Below are 26,359 nucleotides of genomic sequence, written 5' to 3' on the forward strand. Positions count from 1 at the left end.
AACATCACCACCACTAAGCATGCGTAGTTGTAAAGTTAAGTTAGAATAGTTTGTAACTAAAGTCGGCCTGTAAAGACAGCGTAGTGAGGACATGATTCTCTGTGTTCAGTGTGAAGACATTTAATGTCCGTGACAACTTCTGTAGTCTTATATAGCCACGCCTTTTTCAAGACACGTAAGCGCACTATAATTGAACTGTGGGACATTTAATGATGTATATTATGTCATAGAACAAAACATGTAAACATCTTAAGCTTGTGTTAACAGCAGACCATAATTCAGGCATTTAACCAAAAACCCATTCAAAAACCCGTTGACAGTTCATGGGAACTGGATGTGCAAAAATGCTTTCTGATTTCCTGGTTTTAGGACCCTTTACTACAGCACATACTGCGCATACAACGTTTCATGAACAAATGACTGGCTGAAGTAGTGAGTTGAACAGCGAATGGAATCAGGTTGTAGTGGGTCTTAAACGCACATAAAGTCAGTTACCCTGCTTTTTCAAATCAAACAGGGTTTAACTCACCTTTTAATGAGTTATCCATACTTGTTTTGGACAGTTCAGACAGTGTATCCTTAGTTACGCACTTTATAATTAACTACAGCCCTGAGTGTAAGCTGTTGCAGCTTGTGTGTTACATGCGCCACCTGGTGGTGTTCAGGGGGTGATGCACTACATTTTGTGAGAGCCGACATCAGGCCACTTCCTCGCCACCACTCAAAATTAAAATTGAATATTGGGATATTTTAGTGTTTCACTTGACTGTTTATTCTGTGACATATCTGAATTTTTATTTTGTGTTGTTTCATTTGACCTTTATTGCATATCCATGCACATGCATACATGCACCCATATCCCAATATCCCTAACACATTTTGAGTAGTGTATGTTACTGAATGGAGAGAGACAAATCGTTTTAAAGTCCTGTTTGAATTCTGCCATGAAGTATACATATGATGTTTGTCAATTCAAAAGATCATTTTCCAAGTCAAGAAAGTCGTAGTTTGTCAGAAAACTAATTGAAATATAAGACTGTGAAAATGAGTAATTGGAAAGACTACATAGACAACAGTGTCATCAGTTACGTCATCTCTTTAAACGGTCACCAAACCCATAACTGAAACCTTGTGGAGCTGATCTGATATATTAGCTTATTCACAAAACTGATGAGCTCTCCTTTCATATAACTGCAGTTGTCAATAGGTCCAGATTTATTGTGATTTCATCTTTTTTGGTACCTTTTCTGTGCCGAGGCAGCACATGGTGTTGTTGACAGAACTTTGAAACGGTTGTTTGAGTGATTGTTGTAGCATGAGCTCACCTGTGTGGTGAGGCTGGTGCTGGAGCTGCCAGAGATGGCCTGGCTGGTGACGTGGCCTCTGAAAACAGAGTTGATAGAGTTGAAGAAGCTGGACTTTCCAGCTCCAACTGGTCCAATGAGCAGAACCCGAACCTGGGACACAGAGCTGACTGTGGGCTTGTAGCTCTTCATACTCTCCATCAGCTCTGTCCTCTTCCTGCAGGAACAAGAGCAGTTTTATAGATAATCTATTACCATATAGGACAATTTCTTATCATAACTTCCTCAAGTTTTTGTGTAGTATGACCTGGTGCAGTATACTGTAACATATTAAAGAATAGTACAGTAATTCCATTATATGATGGAAAGTTATGCACAATAAAACTTACTCATTTTCCCAGACAACCGGCCTCCATGGCTTCTTAAACTCTGGGATCGCTGTGGAGGAGCAAAAATAGCTTTTTAAATGTTATGGTTTTCGTTATTTACTTTTATTACAATATTGTCCAGCTTTTTCAAGTTTTAATTTTGTTATATTGTAAAGACTAACAAAATAAGTAAAGTAAATGAATCTAAAATATAAGCATCTGCCTCAGAAAACACCATTTAAAAGTATGTAGCAGTGAGGGCAGGCAGGAAGGAGATGAGTTATATAAGTGACATTCTATGCATGTGCAATTCAACTCTGAGTGATTATGCAGAGAGTTTAAAGTTCGTAACTGTTGTGGTATTTTTGTTTCAGGTAATTAAAAATTGCAAGTCAGCACAGTCTGAGACAAAGCTCCAGACCGCCAGTCCACAGTGGCGATCGCTGCCACCCAAGGATGCAGATTTTAACGCGTCCAACACCTGATGTGACACCTTCAGACTACTGACTAGACAGTCATGATCATGTTAACACTGCTGTGGAACCAGTTCTGGAAGTCCAAAAAGCCCAAATCTACAAAGTAGTGATGTATATGCTCCACAAATGCTGGACTGAATGTAGGAGTGAACGATGTTGAAAAATAAATACGCTTGGTTTTCTGAAATTGACTCCTTTTATCTTAGGCCATGAACTCACGACATTGTGACTTCTTTATGACTTGATTATGACTTCTTTAACTTTTAGGAGAGTATTCATTCAATGACTATACTTAGCTAAAGTCTGCCCCTTACTATTTCCCACACTAAACTGAGATTTTGACACTTGTGGATCTTCAATTTGCACTACTGTCTATTATTTGTCAGTTGGTGTTAAAAGAATATTTAAAAGAAAATTAGAGTCTTTAGGAATAACTGAGAGATTTAAATGACTATTGTGAGTGAAGCATTGAAGGCAGATATTGGCTCTTCAGACCAGGTCAATGAGTCTAAGTCTCAAGTATGTCATTTTTTTGTGCAAGTCAAGTCACAAGTTGTGTCAAATTAAATCGAGTCCTTAGCTCAGGCAAGTCAAGTCACTCTTTCCCTACCCAAGAAACTCTTCAAAGAAAAAAGACAAGGTATTAGTACCTGTCAAATAATGATATTAATGAACAATTTAGCCTAATAGTGAATTGGATGTTTGTTGAGTTTGAGTGAAATAAATACTGTATAATCAAACAAATACCTCAGAAAAGCTTTCTTAATTTCTTCTCAGTCAAAAAATATTCCTTCCCCGTCACCTTTAAAGAGTGAAATACTGACGGTCGGACGACATAAAACGAATCTGAAAACATAACACGAACACAGACAAGTCGTTCATTCATTTGAATCGTCATGTCTCCAGTCAAGTCACAAGTACTTAATTTCTGTTGATTCAAGCTGCAAGTCATCAAAACCATGACTTGAGTTGACTGAGTCCACATTTCTGTCCAGTTCTAGTTTTACAGAGAAGTCAGTTTTCTGGTAATGACATTAATGGTACAACTTGTGTTTATTCTGGCAGAACCTCAACAAATTACAACTAAATAAGAATATTAGTTGGTAGCTTGGTGGAAGAAGAGTTTCCATTTTTTAAAATGCAACGTGTTTTAGTTTATGAAAACAGGAAAAAGGTCAATTCTCTTGTAGATAGGATCAATGTTCAGTCTAACTGTATCAGTTGCAGAAGTGTGACAGGAACAGTAATGATGAGGCCTGCCTTGTGCTTGATACAATCTGTTGGAAGCATGCTTAGGATCAATATTTGGTTGTTAAGAGAGAACTCACCCTCCACTTGATAGACTTCACACTCAGTCAGATTGCGGTCGTTGCCATGCATCTCTGCTGCACTGAAGTTGTAATAACTTCCTGTACTGTTATTGACAACAGGCTGGCTTCCATTGACAAGAACCAATGCATCTCCAAAATGTGGACCAGCGTTACTATTCATTTTCACTGCATAAGCAGGACCAGTGACCGGATATTTGAAGAGCTTCTCTCCACTGAAAGTGAAAAGAAAGGCCTGGTCATCATTAACATACTGTCCAGACTGACTGAAAGGTTGTTCGGTGTAACCTCCAAACACAAAACCGGAGACGTTATAGCCCACAGACACTGTGGGACTGTGGTTGTCACATCGTTGGTGGAAGGCTGCTGCGGTGAAACCATGGATGCTGGCCTTGTACAGCAGCTGGAGTTTGACGCTCCCCAACTCGGAGCAGATTGTTCTCTGCTGGCTTCTGGTCAGCCTGGGCTTCATGCTGGATGGTTGTTCTGGTGAACTTCCTGACCCTGGGTGATAAGTCCTATAAATAGTATCACAGTAATTTTAGGCTATATCACGATGCACAGAATACTGTATATCTCAATGTTTTTAAATCTCTGCAGTTTTTAAAGTGTCATGTTCTCGATTTAACCGTCACAATTCAATTATTTTTTAAATATATTTTCTTCAGATATCAAACCAGATAGTTATCTAGCAATGTACAGTATGTTTTTTTATATTTTTTTTGATAAATACATAATACAAATGTGAGCTCTTCCGACTGGGGGTGATGGCAGTTGGATGGCCAGCACTGTATCAGGCTGGCCATTGCCCTTTTTGCCCCCCTTGAGGCACCACTGTTCTGCACATGCACCAGTACAGTCATCTCAGTTTAAAGATTCATTCATGCATAAACTGAACTCTTTTATTACAGTCTTTTATCCACACAATTTTATATAAGAGAAATGTTTCTATTTTTCCCTTGATATATTATTCCATTTCAATGAATGGATTTCAACACTAATTTATAATACATCATCAACAATGATATAAATTATAGTAGATATATATATGTATATAAATATATATATATATATTCATTCATTAGTTCATTATCTACCGCGTTTCCGTGAGGGTCGTGGATATATATATATATATATATATATATATATATATATAATTTTGTCACATTTAGTCTTCTATACTGATCACATTCATGTTCTGTTGAAACTGAGAGTCCATTATTATTAGTACAGATGTTTTGCATTACAAACACTGTCTAAAGTAGGATAAAATATGCATGTTTTCAGAGTATAGTAATAAAATACTGTCTAACTGAGGTGAAACTGAACAGTCACCATTTACTTAAATTCGCCAAAACTAAAACAGAAAATAAAGATGAACATTTCAGCCGAACAGCCGTCAGTCCCACACACAGCCCCATACAGCATTTAAATTAAATGTATATGCGCACTTTGGCATTTCAGTCTATAATATGAGAACTACTAGATACACATCTTCTAGTAGGACAGGCAGCAACTTCATGTGGAAGTTTGGCAAAAGAATTTAGTACTAATATTTCAGTTTTACCTCTTTTGTTGGAAGAAGCAGCTGAACGACTTTCCAAAAGATGAAGATGTGCACAGGATGGAGGCAGTTGTCCCCTGATGCAGCAGACTCAGGCACACAGGCAGTCAGCATGAATTCGACCGGAAGATGGCCTTCAAAATAAGAGCGTAACGTCGACTCGAAGTGTCAGTAAGTGTAGTAAATTGCTATTTCTAATTGTAGGCTACTGATTTGTTTAAAATGAACAAAGGATGAAACTTCAGGCTCTCAGGCATAGAGCGACAGGAGTATGCACCACTGACTTTTCTGCCATCCATATCTCTTTTGTAATTCAATTTATGTTTGTAAATAAATCTGTAAATAGATTTAAATGCATCTTTGGTGCCTCTCCCTTATTTGCCATGGCCCTTCGAGCTGTGGTGACACGTGTTCCTGAAAATACTTCACGTCTTCATCTAGATTTAAATGATCAGATAAGACCAGAGCCTCATCCTTGGGTGTATCCTGATCTGGGACAACAGGTGTGATAGGTGCCATTTGGGAAGTCAGAGGGTTGAATTAAACAGCATATTTTATACATGTTTGGAGTTTTCAAACCATTTCCTCAAGAGGACTAGTGTTTGTTTGTCCAGTGTGTTCCATGTTTGTTGTGTTGTTAGGAAGAAAGCAATATTACTTCTTTGCGTCCTGACAATCTGAACCAACAAGTTCACTCAGAGTCAAGAAATCAGCTGAAAAACTGGAAGCTGCTGAGCCTTTTCATTATCAGTATGAAGCTGAGGAGCTGAGAAACATCAAAACACACAGAAAGCTTTAAATAGAAGTATTTTCTTTCAGGCAAAAGTGTATTATTCAAGGTGTACTCTTCTTACTACAACTGGAAATCATACTTATGGCCCTTCACCAGCGATGAAAATACATACAACAGCATGCATGGCAATAGTACATTCCCAAAATATTGAGTTTATGTCATCTTCCCCCTTAGTTACATCTCAAATGTTTTCCTTATTTTCACTTGTCTGCATTTGGTCCAAAATTTAACACACAAATAATCATTTTATTTTGAAGGGTATCATACGTAGCCTACACTTCAGCTGCCTTGACAGACACACTTTAACTTTCGTTTTCCCGTCCGACCAAAACAGCATGACATCGTTACTGCATTAAACGGACATACACCCTGTTAAAAGAGTTTGCAGTCTATCAGCTTCCCAGTATGACCACTCTCCTCTCGCTGGTGGCCACTGAGCAGCTCCACTGGAGGATATACTGCATCAATAGCATAGAAAGCAACAAATGACTGACTAAACAGCCCTATGGTCTATTTAATTATGTTTTAATAAACTATTTCAGGCTGTTTGTTCCCAACCACAGAGCATGATTGTTATGATTATTGAGGGCAGCTGCCAATTTATAGTACAAACCACTCAGAAACAGGTGGTGAGTGAGATTAGAGGTGTGTGACTGTGTTTAGTTAACAGTTTGCTGTACCAAAGTCCAGTTACAAAGGGAGGGAGTTTCTCAGCTGGTCTGACTTCAACACAGTTTGCTGTATAGTAACTGTCTGACCTGCATTCATATTTTTTATTCATTCATGCACGTTGAGTTTCTGTTCAATTACAAATGAAACAGAATGAACTGATTTAGGAGCAGTAAGTGCTGTACAGAGTTGTTAAGGACGTGTGTGAGCTCTGAGTTTCAAAGTCCTGAGGGCCACAACCAGCCTAAGTTTAAAAGCCTGCGACTCCCCTCCAGTTAGTTAGAATTGAAGAAGCCTCTTGGATGAGAGGTGAAACATCTTCAAGAAACTGAAACACGTCTAGTTGCCTACGATACAGCACTTAGAACCACCATGACCCAGATGACTGAGAACCTTCATCAACATGATTTGGGAGTTATCAATAAAAGCAAGAGTTTCTAAATGCTCCACCACATCTAGTCTGGTCAACAAGAGCTTTTATTGTTATTGAGTGTATTTATAACTAGAAGGTAAAGTTAAATGTACAGAACATTCAACACAGAAATAATAAAGATTACCTGCCAATACAACCATCCGACCACCTGCAAAGTTGTTTTCCTGACAAACACTGTAGGGAAACAGATGCAAAACACCAAAACCAAAGTGTAGGTAACAGTGTAAAGTGGAAATACAGTTGGAATAAACCCAAATGGTCTATTTCAATTATCTATAACTTATAATTTAGTCACACATGTACCATGTGAACACAGAGCAGTCATAACTTGTAATACGCTCACACAACAACTGATATTACATTAAAACTGAGGAGAACAAAATGAGACTCTTTTTAGAGGACTAGGACTCAGATTATTGGATTTATCCTATTTGGCACCACCAAGGTTCAAAAATCAGGATTCTTCTCGGTTCACAAATCAGTGAGAGCTGATAAACTTCTCTGAATCTGCTGACTGTGACTGTCATGTTAATCACATGAAACAAACAATAAAAGGATAATGGTGAAAAACTTAATGCCAAATGAAAGAAAATGAAAAAAAATATTAATATTTCGCAGCGAAGGGACACAATCAAAATGAGAACAGCTCACTGAAGCCAGAAACTAGAGGTGCAGCTAGGTCTAGGACATACTAGAGGCACTACATCTCCCAGCACTGCAAGGGGTGCTTGGAAAAGACTAAGGAAGAGCAGCACAGTGCTGGTAAATGAATGGATCATTTTGAGGGACATTTCATTACAGATGTTCAGGTTATTATATCTGCTGAACAAATGCTTATCATTTTTTGACTTCAATGTTGCTCAATTGGTCGCTGATCTCATCGAAGTAATTATCAGCGAAGCGAAGCATCTGCTTGACGGCGCTGAGCAGCAGGATGTCGCAGTTTGGGTCCAACTCCAACTCCTCACTGTAGTTCCTTACGGGAACAACACAGGACAGAGGCACACCGAGCCGAGTGCTGACCTCCTGCATCTGGATCACAAAAAGTTCAGATGAGGGTGATTTATAGTTTAGTTTTTCCCAAAGATTACAGAAAATTGTGCCAACTTTTGTAAAATCACAGCTAAATTTGTTTTGATTTGTCCTTTCAACTCTGGAATAAACGATGCCTATCCTACACCAGTCAAGTACTGTTATCTATCTAAATTAAATTACACACACTGATGGACAGACTTTGACTGGCTTGTCAGTTAAACGTATCAATTAAGGCCTAAAAACACACTACAAACCACAAATAATCAAATCTTATAGCATTTTTTCTTCTGTATAAAATCCTCACCATTTGCTTGATGTAGTCACTCTTATAAACGTTTCTCACGTCCTCTTTCACCAAAAGGCAGGCTTCATCTACTTTAGTGAGCAGGACCAGCTGAGGAATCCCTGAAAACACCAGAGAGAAAGAACATTTCCAAAATGCTGGAGATTTTTACAGTTTATAGGAATAAGCGACACATGTTTGTGCTAGTTATAACTTGATAAATCACTAAAGATGATGTCAGCCTGTCAAAATATGATGGGGGCTCTTCTAAAGTAAAAATAAAAATCTGTTGCAATTTAAATGCCGTTTAATCGCAATTCTAACAAATATATGTTTCTTTTTATAACTTTTCTTAAAACAATAACTTTTTAAGGGAAATCTATGTATCTAAAATCAATCTCTTGTTTACTGATTCACTATTGCCTATATAACAAACACTAGAATCAATGGCCTGATCCCAATGTCCCCCTAAAGCCTTAAGCCCTCACAGACTAGGCTGACATCAGCTGGTTAGTGTTCGAGTGAGAGTCTGGAAGGGGTTGAAATGGTATAAGAGGGAATGGGACAGCACTTTGTGATCTTTCACTTCAGCTTGTAAGTTTGAGACCTTTAATTTGATGTTTTAAAACATATATCCTCATAATAAAAACAAAGACCAGGAGTACATATAAACTCAGATGAAAACATATTCAGTCAGAGGTTTCAGGGGAAAAGTTTCATATTGCTTCAAATTTTTTTTGTTGTCTAATAAACTGAGTGATCTGCTTAAAAGAGTAGTGTCCTAAGACTTCAGTCTTTGATTTAGAAAATTCTCTATTTGTGAATAAAAAATGTTGCATACAGAATAATGAAAGCATCCAGATTATTGTCATTTTTAAAAAAAGTGTTTTCTGGGTTACCCTGGTAACCCATGGTAACCTTATGTTTAATGTTACAACGTGTTCAACTGTGTGTAATTCCCACAGGCAAAGTCTTCAGAAATGCGAACTTATGGGAAGTGGCCATAAGGGGCTAAATGTCTGTGCGAGAGCCCTCAGTCACTTAAATATTGACAGTGTGACATCCCCGAACCCTCGTGGATTTACCATGAACACGCCTCAAAGTATGTGAGTGTTGACATTGGAATTGGGCCAATTACACTCAAGTAAGCAGTGAATTGAGCTTTCAGACACTTACTAGTCATCATCATTTTGCATTGTTGGACAACTAATTTTACCATTTATAAAATACAGAGCATCTCTGTGGATTGTTGGCAGAAAGTTGTGTGCGGCTGTAGCATGTATGTTGTACTATGCTGACATTGAGAAAGCAGACACCCATACTGCTACTTTCTAAGAGTGTGTGTGTATGTATATTAACTGACCCATTAAGTTGACCTTTCTGCGGATAGCTTCCAGCTTCTCCTCCAGCTTTGTGGGCATGATGGAGACTTTGCAGGCATCAACAACGTAGGCCACACAGTGGATCTTGTCCTTGAGCACTGGAAACTTACGATAGCCGTGGGCCTCCGTATCCAGAGGAACAGAGGGGTTGAACTGAGTCACACAGTTGAGGGGAAAGACAGAGACAGTTTGAGTTAACTAAAACCAAATCAATGGCTCATACATTCAATATCGTGCTCCATGTAACAAAAAGCTGTACCTGATATCGGTCTGGCAGATGACCTTTAAGGATATTGCTGATGTCATCAATATTAAGTCCAGACCCTGTGTTTTCCTCCAGTCCCATGGTATCACACAAGATGATTGGCAGAGGCTTTCCTTCTCGTCCAGCTTTCAAAGAGTAGGAGCGAAACTGTCTCGTACAAAGTGAAGGAATAACAAATCACAAAACAGGGACAGGGCAGAATTTTCATTTTTAAAATCAGTCAAACAGAAATCATTAACTGTCAGGAACTGACCTGTGTGGTGAGGCTGGAGGTGGAGCTGCCAGAGATGGCCTGGCTGGTGACGTGGCCTCTGAATACAGAGTTAATAGAGTTGAAGAAGCTGGACTTTCCAGCTCCAACTGGTCCAATGAACAGAACCCGAATCTGAGACACAAAGCTGACTGTGGGTTTGTAGCTCTTAATACTCTCCATCAGCTCTGTCCTCGTCCTGCAGGAACAAGTAAAGATAAATGACTTTTTCATTGACTGAATAACTTGTTTGTTGATTTAAGCCTGAAACAAAATTTCAGATGACATGTTTTGGCAAACGTTTGCCATTCAAACATAGTCACTGTATTATCTTAGGAAACTAAGCAATGCACTGCAGCAGATGGGGTCAGAAGCAAAATCTTTTAAAAAATATCAACCCAAAAAAATCACTATGAGTTGTAGCGGACATTATTTCTAGAATATTTTCACCATGATACATTTCTGTCTGACAGCTGTTTACGACGTGAAACTGAAGACCTTATATCTACACAATAACAAAAAACAAATTGACTGATCGAGGCAGCAATAGATCAGACTCTCCCGTGTTCTGTGAGGTACAATTACTGTTTTTGCCAAAAGAGTCTGGTTGCTTTGAACAGAGTGTAGAAGGATATACCAGCTTTAGATTCCTGTCTGACTGCAATATAAAATCGTGAAGATGTTCTAATAAAGTGTACACTGAATTTAATTTTTTTAGATAGGCCTTTTTTATGGGTAAAAATTATGTTTTGCTGCAGCCCCAGTCAGCAGTACATTGCATAGCTTCCTACTCCTGTACTTCTGCTGCTTTTCCAAACTGGCGGCATGCTGACGACCATCTACTGTAGGCAGTACACCGACTATAGATAAATATTATACAGCCCCAATTCACAAGCTCACAATAGAAACAGGAAATGACATTGAATTTTCAGCAGTGACTTGGGTTCTGTCCAATCACAGGCAAGGAGTGTTGTCTCACGTTTCCTTAATCCCAAATGTTGCTGTGTTCGATGTGTTTTGACCCTTAGGGCCAAAGTAATATACTGTATGTGTGTTCATTATAACGTCATCTTGATTTACACATTCTGCTGTCTTTTCAGATCATCAATTTGCGTCATATTGTATATGGAAGTATAGTATGGTATTGTATCATATTGTATCGTGTCGTATCATATTGTATAGTGATCTCTCTTGAAAATTATATGGCGGCGGGTCTCAATAAGATTACCTGTCTGAGGTCAATAAAATATACTGTACTATAATGAAGCATGTTAATAGCATTGTGTGCAGGATGGCAGCTCTCTCCATCTTACTCAGATTCCCAGATTACAGTCCTCCATGGCTTCTCCAGTTCTGTGGTCTCTGTTGAAGAGCAAATACAACTTTTACGAAACAATGATCTCATCAAATTTGATAAATGTATTGCCCATATATACAACTTGTTTTTGTTTACTTTGTGATGGGTTTACATTCACTTTAAATCCTAAATCACCTGTGGGCCAACACAGTGTTGGGAGGTTTAAGGGAAAAAACAAAACTGATCGCTAATTGATTTATGACAACAACAAAAACAAAAAACCAACATGTGTTTATTTTTATCGAACTCACCCTCCACTTGATAGACTTCACACTCAGTCAGATTGAGGTCGTTGCCATGCATCTCTGCAGCATTGAAGTTGTAATAATTTCCTGGATTGTTATAGACAACAGGCTGGCTTCCATGGACAAGAACCAATGCTTCACCAAAATATGGACCTGCGTTACCAATCATTTTCACTGCATGAGCATGACTAGTGACCGGATATTTGAGGAGCTTCTCTTCACTGAAAGTGAAAAGAAAGGCCTGGTCATCATTCACATACTGTCCAGACTGACTGAAAGGTTGTTTGGTGTAACCTCCAAACACAAAACCGGAGGCATTATAGCCCACAGACACTGTGGTCCCGCGGTTGTCACATCGTTGGTGGAAGGCTGCTCCGGTGAAACCATGGATGCTGGCCTTGTACAGCAGCTGGAGTTTGAATCTCCCCAGCTGGGAGCAGATTGTTCTCTGCTGGCTTCTGGTTAGTTTGGGGTTCATAGTGGACAGATGGTTTTCTAGTGTGTAAAGGATGCTGAGAAGACCTTTGCTGTTTACTCACTTTGGAGTCTGAAATACAAAAAGATGTACACAGATTCATTAAAAGTACAGGATATAATGTAGGTTGTCTTTATTTCAGTCTGTTCCCAACATCTCCTAAACTGTAGCACTCAGTACTTAGTAACTGTTTTTTTCAAAAAATATATATGTAAGAGTAATGATGGAAAAGGTCTGTGGTGCAAATACTGAATGATCTTTGAAATTCTCTCAGTGAAAACTATTAGTGCTAAAAAAGAACACAATTGCCAAAAAAATAAAAACACTGATAAAATCATCACTAAACTACAAAAACAAACAGCAATAAAATAACCATTCAAACAATAACATTACAAACTTACCCATATTTTAAATTCAAAATATAGTTTACTTCATCCTATATATTTCTGAACTGGGAATGAGTGGATCAGAAGAAAGATTAATTTACTTGTTGTTGATAAATGTTCTAATTGATGAATTGTGTTATAAACACAGTGCATATGTAAGTTGGTCCAGTAGCTGCTGTCATCAAATATACATATAAATTAAAGATCAACAAATGTTTCCCTGTATCAAAGTTTAAAGGCCTTATTTGTAGAAATGTTGTTTCCAACACATGTGAGATATTACAAACTCTATATTTAATGAAACATTCAAAAAGCAGTCTTATTTTAAACACTGGATGTCCTGCATATTTAGCAACCTTGCCACAGATTCTGACGGAACCTGTAAATATTTTCTCTCAAAAGAAAAGGGGTTTACCACATCCTGAGAGCTCGTGCCTACATTAGGCTTTACAATAACTTTCGATTTCCTGGAAACGTTTTGCCACACCTAAATTATTACAGACTGCAGCTGCTATAATAAGACATAAGGGTTTTTGTCAAAATGTGTTTTAACATCTTTGAACTATTGCCAATTTATTTTAGAATCATATTAAAATCGTATTAACTTTTTAATAACTACGTATTTACGTAGTCTCCATCGGTTTAAATCAGTGAACAGCTCATCGTTCTTGTATCTGTTCCTATCAAGGTTAAAATAAAATAAAACAAAAGAAAATACATGGGGTGATCAACACTCTCCAGTTTCGGGGGTAGACTGTAATCCAGACAAAGTACACTCGAAGTTTAGAAATAAGGTACACAGTAACCTGTAAACATAAACTTACAGTAACCTGTAACAGTAACCTGTAAACATGAACTTAAGCAAAGTTAGAATTCTGCCAAACCTTCAGTCACCAAATCAAATAAAGCCTTCAAAGGTCACTGGCTAACAAGAAAATCTTAATATAAATCCTTGAATCTTTTTCATCCTTACCTTCGTCTCCTGTTTATAGTTGAGGAAGGAGCCCACGGTTGACGTGTGTAGGCAAAAATGACAGGATGTCTGCCAGCCAGGTGGTTCCTGTGCCACTTGGCAGACCTGGCGGAAACGAAACTGGTGTTGCCTTGAAAATAAAAGTGAAGTTTGTCTCTGAATACAGCAATTAACTGCGTATTCTGGATGCTGTAGAAATTCTTCATTTTTTAAAGTGTGCTTTCAGTGTAGCTCTAGCAGAAAGCAAATTTACCTTTAATCCCATCTGTCAAAGCAATACAATACTTGACACACAATTGTCCTCATACATCATAGTCTTATACTAAAGCTATTTTTTCAGTGAGGCGTATTGTTTTAAATCAGGGCTGCCTAAAATTTGTGCTCCATAAGGTTTTGTTTGGCGCACAAGATTTTTCTAATAAAATAAGAAATCAAATAAAACATTTTAAAAAATGCTCTTTATATATGTAAGATCACTTATTAGAATTTTTGTCATAATCTGAGCATGGTAGGCAGAGCCTAGAACCATTTTGCGTCTTACCCCTTGTATGGTGTTCGGGTCTAATGGACCCAGGGCGCGCGTGTGTGTCTGTGTGTATGTGTGTGTGTGTGTGTTCCCCGCACAAGGTTGCAACATTGTTGCAAAATTCAAGCACCAACACCATCTGCTCTCACATTCCTGCACATTTTACCCTCTGTCTTGAGGAGTAGCACTTCATAAATGTGATCCAACAAAGGTAAAGGGCAAATATTAACCATATATGCTGTTTATATTGCTTGTAATTGGGATAAAGTAAACATCTGTTGAGTATTTAACATACATTTTTTTGATTGTGTTGAATTAAAAACCCCAAAATGCAGCGGGTCCACCAGACCCACGAACACTGGCTGAATAACAAAAATATGAACACCACACAAGGGTTAAGAAGACAGTAGGTGTGTGCTTTAGGCCCATGGACCACCATTAGGATTCGGTTTTGGCCCTTCGCAATGTATCCTATTATTTGGTGCCACCAAAGTTGAAATATCATCATACCTCCTTACCTCGGCAAGATTTTAGCTGGGACCCCCTTGCATCGCAGTCAATTTCACAATCAATTTTCATACACAGAAACTGCATGTATGTATTCAATATTTTAAAAGTGCATCTGAAGAGAGAAAAGAAGTACATGTGACCACTGGATTTTACATTTGAATTAAAAAAAAACAGATGCTTGGTGTGTGCTATACATAAGACTAATATACTGTAGACTAATAATGAAAATATGATGAGATTCATTCAGCTTTATCGTCATTGCAATGCAATTCAGTCTAACCAGAGTGCAAAAAGCAGTAAAGTGCAGTGAAATTATATATATATATATGTAGTTTCACCTCTGGACCTCAGCTCTCCCTACTGGTGCGGGGGAGCGGTGAAGCAGGGGATTCAGAATTAGAATTCCTTTATTAGTTCCACAAACGGGGAAATTTGTGCGTCATAACAGCCAAAGGACAGTTCAATATAACAATAAGCAATAATAATAGTAAAAAATAAACAATATAATAAAAAGGTAAGAAGAGCTACAGCAGAAATAGAAATTGAATCGCATAAAAATAAAATGTACAAATATAAACAGTGTAATTATAAACAGTGTGGGCAGTGTATTGTTATGTATGAAGTATGAAAGTAGTAGGCTAGTATGAAAAGTAGTATGAAAATTGCCCAGTTAGTGCAAACCAAAATGAGAAATGATCATCTAATAGTGCACAACTAGCTTGCTTCCAAATAAAGCACATTTCAGTCATAATAATATTGTGAATAGCCTATTAGTTCAATAAAAACTTATTTTTTTACTTTTAGATTTTTTTTTCTGTTCTTTTTTTTGGGGGGAGGGGATTTACTGATTATTAAACAATGCTATGTCCGAAGTAAGCTAACAAGTTAGCACTCTGCTCCAACAACGGTTACTACGATCATTAAACTATTCATTTCATTCACTTTATCACATTGACGTTACTGTACCTCTATCTTTTTCACGTTTTTCTTCCTCTTCTTTCCTTCTTTTCCTTCCCTGGGCGCCGGATGGGTTCAGTCTTTTGGACATAGTGGTTCCGCTACAGTACTTATACATCTCCCTCTTGGTCTTTATATGGGCTTATATAATATTTCGAAATAATGGTAGTAATAGCACTGGTAAAAAATAGTAATTATTTTTCATTTATTTTTTTCTCCCCCCAGATGACGGCGCCCTTAGCATTCGCCTATACAGCCTATGCCAAGGGCGGGCTCTGAGTTTATGTCATCTTCCCCCTTAGTTACATCTCAAATGTTTTCCTTATTTTCACTTGTCTGCATTTGGTCCAAAATTTAACACACAAATAATCATTTTATTTTGAAGGGTATCATACGTGGCCTACACTTCAGCTGCCTTGACAGACACACTTTAACTTTCGTTTTCCCGTCCGACCGAAACAGCATGACATCGTTACTGCATTAAACGGACATACACCCTGTTAAAAGAGTTTGCAGTCTATCAGCTTCCCAGTATGACCACTCTCCTCTCGCTGGTGGCCACTGAGCAGCTCCACTGGAGGAAATACTGCATCAATAGCATAGAAAGCAACAAATGACTGACTAAACAGTCCTATGGTCTATTTAATTATGTTTTAAATAACTATTTCAGGCTGTTTTGTTTACAAGTTCCCAACCACAGAGCATGATTGTTATGATTATTGAGGGCAGCTGCCAATTTATAGTACAATTCACTCCAATGAACAGTTAAGTTCAGTGATGCAGAAACAGGTGGTGAGTGAGATTAGAGGTGTGACTGTGTTTAGTTAACAGTTTGCTGTACCAAAGTCCAGTTACAAAGGGAGTCAGCTGGTCTGACTTCAACACTGTTTGCTGTACCGTAACTGTCTGACCTGCATTCATATTTTTTGTTCATTCATGCACGTTGAGTTTCTGTTCAATTGCAAATGACTAAACAGAATGAACTGATTTAGAAGCACTAAGTGCTGTATCACAGGCAACTGGACGTGTTTCAGTTTCTTGACGATATTTCACCTCTCAGGCTTCTTCAGTTCTAACTATACTGGAGGGGAGTTGCAGGCTTTTACACTCTATGTGGGAGTGTCCTTACAGAGTTGTTAAGGACATGTGTGAGCTCGGAGTTTTAGAGTCCTGAGGGCCACAACCGGCCTAATTTGAAAGCCTGTGACTCCCCTCCAGTTAGTTAGAACTGAAGAAGGAAAGGAAGAAGAAACTGAAACACGTCTTGTTGGCTACGATACAGCACTTGGAACCACCATGACCTGGATGACAATCATGATTTCGGAGTTAGCAATAAAAGGTCTTGTTGGCCAGACCAGATGTGGTGGAGCATTTAGAAATTCCTGCTTTTATTAATATTGAGTATATTTACAACTAGAGGGTAAAGTTAATGTACAGAACATGCAAAACAGAAATAATAAAGATTACCTGCCAATACAACCATCTGACCACCTGCAAAGTTGTAATCCTGACAAACACAGTAGGGAAACGGACTCAAAACACCAAAACCCAAAGTGTATGTAACAGTGTAAAGTGAAAATACAATTTGGAATAAACCCAAATGGTCTATTTCACCACGTGAAGACAGAGCAGTTATAACTTGTAAAACGCTGACACAACAACTAATATTACATAAAACTGAGGAGAACAAAATGAGACTCTTTTTAGAGGACTAGGACTCAGATAATTGGATTTATCCTATTTGTCACCACCAAGGTTAAAAAATCAGGATTCTTCTCGGTTCACAAATCAGTGAGAGCTGATAAACTTCTCTGCTGACTGTGACTGTCATGTTAATCACATGAAACAAACAATAAAAGGATAATGGTGCCAAACTTCATAATGTCAAAAGAAAAAAAATGAAAGAAAATTGAATATTTCGCAGCAAAGGGACACAATCAAACTGAAGCCAGAAATTAGAGGTGCAGCTAGGTCTAGGACATACTAGAGGCACTACATCTCCCAGCACTGCAAGGGGTGCTTGGAAAAGACTGAGGAAGAGCAGCACAGTGCTGGTAAATGGATGGATCATTTTGAGGGACATTTCATTACAGATGTTCAGGTTATTAGATCTGCTGAACAAATGCTTATAATTTTTTGACTTCAAGGTTGCTCAATTGGTCGCTGATCTCATCGAAGTAATCATCAGCGAAGCGAAGCATCTGCTTGACGGCGCTGAGCAGCAGGATGTCGCAGTTTGGGTCCAACTCCAACTCCTCGCTGTAGTTCTTTACCGGAACAACACAGGACAGAGGCACACCGAGCCGAGTGCTGACCTCCTGCATCTGGATCACAAAAAATTCAGATGAGGGTGATTTATAGTTGGGGGTTTTATCCAAAGATTACTGAAAAATTGTGCAGACTTTTGTAAAATCATAGCTAAATTTGTTTCGATTTGTCCTTTCAACTCTGGAATAAACGACGCCTATCCTACACCAGTCAAGTACTGGAATCTATCTAAATTAAATTACACACACTAATAGACAGACTTTGACTGGCTTGTCAGTTAAACGTATCAATTGAGACCTAAAAACACACTACAAACCTCAAATAAAACAAATCTTATAGCATTTTTTCTTCTGTATAAAATCCTCACCATTTGCTTGACGTAGTCACTCTTATAAACGTTTCTCACGTCCTCTTTCACCAAAAGGCAGGCTTCATCTACTTTAGTGAGCAGGACCAGCTGAGGAATGTCTGAAAACACCAGAGAGAAAGAACATTTCCAAAATGCTGGAGATTTTTAGATGTCAGCCTGTCAAAATATCATGGGGGCTCTTCTAAAGTAAAAATATAAATCTGTTGCAATTTAAATGCCGTTTAATCGCAATTCTAACAAATATATTCTAGAGTCTGGAAGGGGTTGAAATGGTATAAGAGGGAATGGGACAGCACTTTGTGATGTTCCACTTCATTTTGTCAGTTTGAGACCTTAAATTTGATGTTTTAAAACATACATCCTCATAATAAAGACAAAGACCAGGAGTACATATAAACACAGATGAAACATTCAGTCAGAGGTTTCAGGGAAAAAGTATCATATTGCTTCAAAAGCTTGTAATTTTTTTGTTGTCTAATAAACTGAGTGATTTAAGCAGAGACTCACAAAATGTGAGATATTAGTTGATGATTTAGAAAATTCTCTGTTTGTGAAGAAAAAATGTTGCATACAGAATAATGAAAGCATCCAGATTATTGTTGTTGTCTGTGTGTTTTCTGTCCTACCCCGGTAACCTTGTGTTTAATGTTACAATGTTGTGTTCAACTCTGTAATTTCCACCACCAAAGTCTGCAAAGTGGCCATAAGGGGCTAAATGTCTGTGCGAGAGCCCTCAGTCACTTGAATATTGACAGTGTGACATCCCCGAACCCTCGTGGATTTACCATGAACACGCCTCAAAGTCTGTGAGTGTGGACATTGGAATTGGGCCAATTACTCTCCAGTAAGCAGTGAATTGAGCTTTCAGACACTTACTAGTCATCATCATTTTGCATTGTTGCACAACTAATTTTCCCATTTATATGCTGACATTGAGAAAGCAGACACCCATACTGCTACTTTCTAAGAGTGTGCATGAATGTATATTTACTGACCCATTAAGTTGACCTTTCTGCGGATAGCTTCCAGCTTCTCCTCCAGCTTTGTGGGCATGATGGAGACTTTGCAGGCATCAACAACGTAGGCCACACAGTGGATCTTGTCCTTGAGCACTGGAGACTTACGGTAGCCGTGGGCCTCCGAATCCAGAGGAACAGAGGGGTTGAACTGAGTCATAAAGTTAAGGGGAAAGACAAAGACAGTTGAGTTAACTAAAACCAAATCAAGGGCTCATACATTCAATATCGTGCTCCATGTAACAAAAAGCTGTACCTGATATCGGTCTGGCAGGTGACCTTTAAGGATATTGCTGATGTCATCAATATTAAGCCCAGACCCTGTGTTTTCCTCCAGTCCCATGGTATCACACAAGATGATTGGCAGAGGCTTTCCTTCTCGTCCAGCTTTCAAAGAGTAGGAGCGAAACTGTCTCGTACAAAGTGAAGGAATAACAAATCACAAAATGTTGATCGGGCAGGACATACGTTTTGAAGTCAGGCACCACAAACAGAGATCATTAACTGTCAGGAACTGACCTGTGTGGTGAGGCTGGAGGTGGAGCTGCCAGAGATGGCCCGACTGGTGACGTGGCCTCTGAATACAGAGTTAATAGAGTTAAAGAAGCTGGACTTTCCAGCTCCTACTGGTCCAATGAACAAAACCCGAATCTGGGACACAGAGCTGACTGTGGGCTTGTAGCTCTTAATACTCTCCATCAGCTCTGTCCTCGTCCTGCAGGAACAAGTACAGATAAAAAAAAATTTAATTGACTGAATAGCTTGTTTGTTGTTTTTAGCCTGGTTGAGATTATTTGCACAGCCAGTTCACCTCCATGATGGAAGCAGTCATGGTTGCAGGTAAATTTATGATAATTGTTGAAGATTTGTACAGTTAAAAAACACAACAGCACAGCGGACAATTTCACCGCATAATGTTTTGCTTAGACGCTGAATCATATATTATTATATATTATTATCTACGACAGCTTGTAAAGTAAGGGCCTATGGTGGCTCTGAGGGTCAACACACAACAAAATTTCAGATGACATGTTTTGGCAAACGTTTGACCGCAAAAAAGTGGATGAAGGCAAAATTGTATTGTAACTGTTTTTGCCAAAAGAGTCTGGTGGCTTTGAACACAGTATAGATGGATATACCAGGAGTATAAATTATTTATTGTTTTGCTGCGGCCCCAGTCAGCAGTACATTGCTTAGCTTCCTACTCCTTTTCCAAACTGGGGGCATGCTGATGACCATCTACTGTAGGTAGTACAACGACTATAAACATTATACAGCCCCAATTCACAAGCTATCCCTTTAAAATGTCACGTGGAATTCTGAAAGCAGGCTTGAAACAATTAGAAATGAGGCTGACTGTAGTTCACAATAGAAACAGGAAGTGACATTGAATTTTTGGCAGTGACTTCTGTCCAATCACAGGCAAGGAGTGTTGTCTCACCTTTCCTTAATCCCAAATGTTGCTGTGTTTGATGTGTTTTGACCCTTAGGGCCACAGTTATGTTATGTTATGTATGTGGATCGTATTCATTATAACGTCATCTTGAGTTACACATTCTGCTGTCTTTTCAGATCATCACTTTGTGTCATACTGTATATGGAAGTATAGTATGGTATTGTATCATATTTATTGGGTCTCAACAAGATTACCTGTCTGAGGTCAATAAAATATACTGTACTATAATGAAGCATGTTAATAGCATTGTGTGCAGGTTGGTGGCTCTCTCCATCTTACTCAGATTCCCAGATTACAGTCCTCCATGGCTTCTCCAGTTCTGTGGTCTCTGTTGAAGAGCAAATACAACTTTTAACAGACAATGATCTCATCAAATTTGATAAAGACATATATACAACTTGTTTTTTTAATCTTGTGATGGGTTTACATTCACTTTAAATCCAAAATCACCTGTGGGCCAACACAGTGTTGGGAGTTTAAGGGAAAGAACAAAACTGGTCACTAATTGATTTATGACAACAACAAAAAATCAACATGTGTTTGTTTTTATTGAACTCACCCTCCACTTGATAGACTTCACACTCAGTCAGATTGAGGTCGTTGCCATGCATCTCTGCAGCATTGAAGTTGTAATAATTTCCTGGATTGTTATAGACAACAGGCTGGTTTCCATAGACAAGAACCAATGCTTCTCCAAAATATGGACCAGAATTAACAATCATTCTCACTGCATAAGCATGAGTAGTGACCGGATATTTGAGGAGCTTCTCTCCACTGAAAGTGAAAAGAAAGGCCTGGTCATCATTCACATACTGTCCAGACTGACTGAAAGGTTGTTTGGTGTAACCTCCAAACACAAAACCAGAGGCATTATAGCCCACAGACACTGTGGTCCCGCGGTTGTCACATCGTTGGTGGAAGGCTGCTCCGGTGAAACCATGGATGCTGGCCTTGTACAGCAGCTGGAGTTTGAATCTCCCCAGCTGGGAGCAGATTGTTCTCTGCTGGCTTCTGGTTAGTTTGGGGTTCATAGTGGACAGATGGTTTTCTAGTGTGTAAAGGATGCTGAGAAGACCTTTGCTGTTTACTCACTTTGGAGTCTGAAATACAAAAAGACGTACACAGATTCATTAAAAGTACAGGATATAATGTAGGTTGTCTTTATTTCAGTCTGTTCCCAACATCTCCTAAACTGTAGCACTCATTTACAGTACAGTAAATGTTTTTTTGTTTTTTTTAAAATATATGTAAGAGTAATGATGGAAATGGTCTGTGGTGCAAATACTGAATGATCTTTAAAATTCTCTCAGTGAAAACTATTAGTGCTAAAAAAGAACACAATTACCAAAAAATAAAAACACTGATAAAATCATCACTAAACTACAAAAACAAACAGCAAGAAACCATTCAAACATTAACATTACAAACTTACCCATATTTTAAAATCAAAATATAGTTTAGTTCATCCTATATATTTCTGAACTGGGAATTAGTGTATCAGAAGAAACATTAATTTACTTGTTGCTGATAAATTTTCTAATTGATGAATTGTCTTATAAACACAGTGCATATGTAAGTTGGTCCAGTAGCTGCTGTCATCAAATATACATATATATTAAAGAGCAACAAATGTTTCCCTGTATCAAAGTTTAAGGGCCTTATTTGTAGAAATGTTGTTTCCAACACATGGGAGATGTCCTGCATATTTAGCAACCTTGCCACAGATTCTGACGGAAACTGTAAATATTTTCTCTCAAAAGAAAAAAAGAAGTTTGCCACATCCTGAGAGCTCGTGCCTACATTAGGCTTAACAATAACTTTCGATTTCCTGGGAACGGTTTGCCACACCTAAATTATTACAGACTGCAGCCGCGATAATAAGACACAAGGGTTTTTGTCAAAATGTGTTTTAACATCTTTGCACTATTGCCAATTTCTTTTAGAATCATATTAAAATCGTATCAATTTTTTAATAATTACGTAGTCACGTAGTCTCCATCGGTTTAAATCAGTGAACAGCTCATTATTCTTGTATCTGTTCCTATCAAGGTTAAAATAAAACAAAACAAAATACATGGGGTGATCAACACTCTCCAGTTTCAGGGGTAGACTGTAATCTGGACAAAGTATGCTCGAAGTTTAGAAAAAAGGTACACAGTAACCTGTTAACATAAACTTACAGTAACCTGTAACAGTAACCTGTAAACATGAACTTAAACAAAGTTAGAATTCTGCCAAACCTTTAGTCACCAAATCAAATAAAGCCTTCAAAGGTCACTGGCTAACTAGAAAATCTTAATATGAATCCTTGATTATCTTTTTCATCCTTACCTCCTTCTCCTGTATACAGTTGAGGAAGGAGCTCACGTTTAACGGTATGTAGGCAAACATGACAGGATGTCTGTCAGCCAGGCGGTCAGCAGGGGTTGTAGCCGATTCCGTGGTCTGTCCAGGGACCATGGTCTCTGGCACGGACCAGTGGTCACTACCACTAGGGGTGCTAAAGACACCGGTCTGTCTTGTGGTCCTTGTCATCTGCCTGTTGTCTTACTGAGTGGTCTTTGAGTAGTTCTTGTACATTTAATACACCTTCTCCCTTTTCTCATTGTGTTTTTTCCCAGCTGGTCCTGACCCCACGGATCTTCATAATCAATAATAATAACAATATTAATCATAATAATTCTGATATAGTGTATTTTATAGACAAAAGATTATGATCTCTGACATTTATCCAGCTAACAGTGCTGCCAAAACAACCGGAAAGGAGAGAAAATACTAAAGCCGCTTCACAGACCACAGGGACCACAGGGCAGATCACTGAGGAGCTGGTCAGGACCAGTATCTTTAGCGCCCCTAGTGGTTGTGACCACTGGTCCGTGCCAGAGACCAGCTGGTCCTGACCACAGGGATCTTCATAATCAATAATAATAACAATATTAATCATAATAATTCTGATATAGTGTATTTTATAGACAAAAGATTATGATCTCCGACATTTATCAAGCTAACAGTGCTGCAAAAACGACCAGAAAGGGGAGAAAATACTAAAGCCGCTTCACAGACCACAGGGACCACAGGGCAGATCACTGAGGAGCTGGTCAGGACCAGTATCTTTAGCGCCCCTAGTGGTTGTGACCACTGGTCCCTGCCAGCTGGCCGGTGCCACAGACCAGCTGGTCGGTGCCACAGAGCAACTGGACGCGACCACTGATGAGCTGGTCGCGACCAGTGTCTCTAGCGCCCCTAGTGGCAGTAACCACTGGTCTGTCCAGAGACCATGGTCCCTGGACAGACCACGGAATCGGCTACAACCCCCTCTCTAGGCGGTTTGTGTGCCATTTGTCAGACCTGGCAGAAACGAAACCGCTGTTGCCTTCAAAATTAAAGTGAAGTTTGTCTCGGAATACAGCAATTTACTGTGTAGCTATTCTGCATGCTGTAAAAATCCTTCGTTTTTTAAAGTGTGCTTTCTGCGTAGCTCTAGCAGAAAGCAAATTTACTGTTGTAGCCAATTTGGATTTGTGTGTGTGTGTGTGTGTGTGTGTGTGTATGAATGAATGAATGAATGTGGGTGTGTCAGTGGTGAGGCACTATGGTTAATATGGGTTACCTGCACACCTGTGGGCATGGGAGGTTGATCAGTCACACAAAGGTTAGGTGAGGGAGACACAACAGAGGAGTGGCAGGGAATCACTATCAGGGAAGCCACACAGTTTTTCAACCGTGTATGTGTGTGTGTGATAGCTGAATGAGTTTTGTATCACAGTCTTTGTATGAGCTCGTTTAAGTCTGTTGGCACCCGGCTTTTTGTAGGTGTTTTTTAAAGATCTAAAGTTAATAAAGTGTCAAACTCATTCCCATGGAGGACTTCATTTTTTACACACCACCATGAGTTGGAAATGACTTCAGATTCCCTCATGTGGCCTTTTTTGTAGTTAGATTGCCACTACATTTATCTTTAATCCCATTTATCAAAGCAATACAATACTTGACACACAATTTAGCCTCATACATCATAGTCTTATACTAAAGCTATTTTTTCAGTGAGGCTTATTGGTATAAATCAGGGCTGCCTAAAGTTTGTGCTCCATAAGGTTTGGTTTGGCGCACAAGATGTTTCTAACAAAATAAGAAATCAAATTAAAAAAAATTAAAAAAATGTGCTTTATATATATATGTATATATATATATATATATATCATATGTGTGTATATATATATATATACACATATACATATATATACACACTGTCTAAAGTAGGATAAAATATGCATTTTTCAGAGTATAGTAATAAAATACTGTCTAACTGAAGTGAAACTGAACAGTCACCATTTACTTAAATTAGCCAAAACTAAAACAGAAAATAAAGATGAACATTTCAGCCAAACAGCCGTCAGTCCAACACACAGCCCATACAGCATTTAAATTAAATGTATATGCGCACTTTGGCATTTCAGTCTATAATATGAGAACTACTAGATACACATCTTCTAGTAGGACAGGCAGCAATTTCATTTGGAAGTTTGGCAAAAGAATTTAAAACTAATATTTCAGTTTTACCTCTTTTGTTGGAAGAAGCAGCTGAACGACTTTCCAGGAGATGAAGATGTGCACAGGATGGAGGCTGTTGTTACCTGATGCAGCAGACTCAGGCACACAGGCAGTCAGCATGAATTCGACCGGAAGATGGCCTTCAAAATAAGAGCGTAACGTTGACTCGAAGTGTCATTTTTCAAGAATGGGATGGATTATTAACAGGATCTCAGCTTTTAAGTCTGATTTAACCTTCTCTTTTCAAATAATAATAAAAAATCTTAGTAAATTGCTATTTCTAATTGTAGACTACTGATTTGTTTAAAATGAACAAAGGAAGAAACTTTAGGCTCTCAGGCATAGAGCGACAGGAGTATACACCACTGACTTTTCTGCCATCCACATCTCTTTTGTAATTCAATTTATGTTTGTAAATAAATCTGTAAATAGATTTAAATGCATCTTTGGTGCCTCTCCCTTATTTGCCATGGCCCTTCGAGCTGTGGTGACACGTGTTCCTGAAAATACTTCACGTCTTCATCTAGATTTAAATGATCAGATAAGACCAGAGCCTCATCCTTGGGTGTATCCTGATCTGGGACAACAGGTGTGATAAGTGCCATTTGGAAAGTCAGAGGGTTGAATAAAACAACATATTTTATACATGTTTGGAGTTTTCAAACCATTTCCTCAAGAGGACTAGTGTTTGTTTGTCCAGTGTGTTCCATGTTTGTTGTGTTGTTGTTGGGAAGAAAGCAATATTACTTCTTTGCTTCCTGAAAATCTGAACCAACAAGTTCTCCTCAAGAAACCTGAGCCTTTTCATTATCAGTATGAAGACTGAGGAGATGAGAAACATCAAGACTCACAAAAAAGCTTTAAATAGAAGTATTTTTAAGGCAAAAGTGTATTATTCAGTCTACTCTTCTTACTACAACTGGAAATCATACTTATGGCCCTTCACCAGTGATGAAAATACATACAACAGCATGCATGGCAATAGTGCATTCCCAAAATATTGAGTTTATGTCATCTTCCCCCTTATTTACATCTCAAATGTTTTCCTTATTTTCACTTGTCTGCATTTGGTCCAAAATTTAACACACAAATAATCATTTTATTTTGAAGGGTATCATA

The 26,359-nt window shown here is 38.5% G+C and overlaps 3 protein-coding genes across 5 annotated transcripts in view; all 3 read right to left on the reverse strand.

Annotated features, from left to right (window-relative positions):
- Positions 1–25,283, reverse strand: part of LOC141005058 (interferon-induced protein 44-like) — a 29,354-nt gene extending 4,071 nt beyond the window's left edge. Inside the window, exons 1-4 of one of the 2 annotated variants that reach the window (XM_073476803.1) lie at positions 25,250–25,283; positions 3,477–3,994; positions 1,694–1,742; positions 1,326–1,521 (exon numbers count right to left, since the gene is read on the reverse strand). In XM_073476803.1, the coding sequence (XP_073332904.1) occupies positions 1,326–1,521; positions 1,694–1,742; positions 3,477–3,948 (717 nt within the window). In that variant the 5' untranslated portion in view covers positions 3,949–3,994; positions 25,250–25,283. Of the gene's footprint in view, positions 1–1,325; positions 1,522–1,693; positions 1,743–3,476; positions 3,995–5,043; positions 5,175–25,249 lie in introns of those variants that run through there. The other variant, XM_073476801.1, reaches the window with a different exon arrangement.
- On the reverse strand, positions 6,957–13,657 carry LOC141005059 (interferon-induced protein 44-like). 2 transcript variants are annotated; one of them, XM_073476804.1, is made up of 8 exons: positions 13,587–13,657; positions 11,759–12,299; positions 11,464–11,512; positions 10,154–10,349; positions 9,895–10,047; positions 9,617–9,788; positions 8,275–8,375; positions 6,957–7,967 (listed from the first exon to the last, which is right to left on the reverse strand). In XM_073476804.1, exons 2-8 carry the CDS (start codon positions 12,228–12,230, stop codon positions 7,773–7,775), a joined length of 1,338 nt encoding a protein of 445 aa, XP_073332905.1. In that variant the 5' UTR covers positions 12,231–12,299; positions 13,587–13,657; the 3' UTR covers positions 6,957–7,772. The 2 variants fall into 2 exon arrangements, with proteins under 2 accessions (XP_073332905.1, XP_073332906.1); XM_073476805.1 differs by lacking the exon at positions 13,587–13,657 and having other exon boundaries at positions 11,759–12,400.
- LOC141005057 (interferon-induced protein 44-like) lies at positions 16,939–25,323 on the reverse strand. The gene is made up of 8 exons (XM_073476800.1): positions 25,250–25,323; positions 21,249–21,789; positions 20,969–21,017; positions 19,753–19,948; positions 19,490–19,642; positions 19,213–19,384; positions 18,215–18,315; positions 16,939–17,903 (listed from the first exon to the last, which is right to left on the reverse strand). The coding sequence occupies exons 2-8, from the start codon at positions 21,718–21,720 to the stop codon at positions 17,706–17,708; spliced, it is 1,341 nt and encodes a 446-aa protein (XP_073332901.1). The 5' UTR covers positions 21,721–21,789; positions 25,250–25,323; the 3' UTR covers positions 16,939–17,705.
- Between the last annotated feature and the right edge of the window lie 1,036 nt (positions 25,324–26,359).

The sequence above is a fragment of the Pagrus major genome, chromosome 11, assembly GCF_040436345.1.
Source record: "Pagrus major chromosome 11, Pma_NU_1.0".
Classification (NCBI taxonomy): Eukaryota; Metazoa; Chordata; class Actinopteri; order Spariformes; family Sparidae; genus Pagrus; species Pagrus major.

Coding starts and splice junctions, on each gene's coding strand:
- LOC141005059 (XM_073476804.1), bottom strand. CDS start 12,230: ATGAACCCCAAACTAACCAGAAGCCAGCAGAGAACAATCTGCTCCCAG. Junction 10,048..10,153: donor CCTCCAGCCTCACCACACAG/GTCAGTTCCTGA, acceptor TGTACGAGACAG/TTTCGCTCCTACTCTTTGAA. Junction 8,376..9,616: donor CAGAAAGGTCAACTTAATGG/GTCAGTTAATAT, acceptor TGGTGTTTTCAG/GGATTCCTCAGCTGGTCCTG.
- LOC141005057 (XM_073476800.1), bottom strand. CDS start 21,720: ATGAACCCCAAACTAACCAGAAGCCAGCAGAGAACAATCTGCTCCCAG. Junction 19,643..19,752: donor CCTCCAGCCTCACCACACAG/GTCAGTTCCTGA, acceptor TGTACGAGACAG/TTTCGCTCCTACTCTTTGAA. Junction 19,385..19,489: donor ACCTGCCAGACCGATATCAG/GTACAGCTTTTT, acceptor TTTATGACTCAG/TTCAACCCCTCTGTTCCTCT.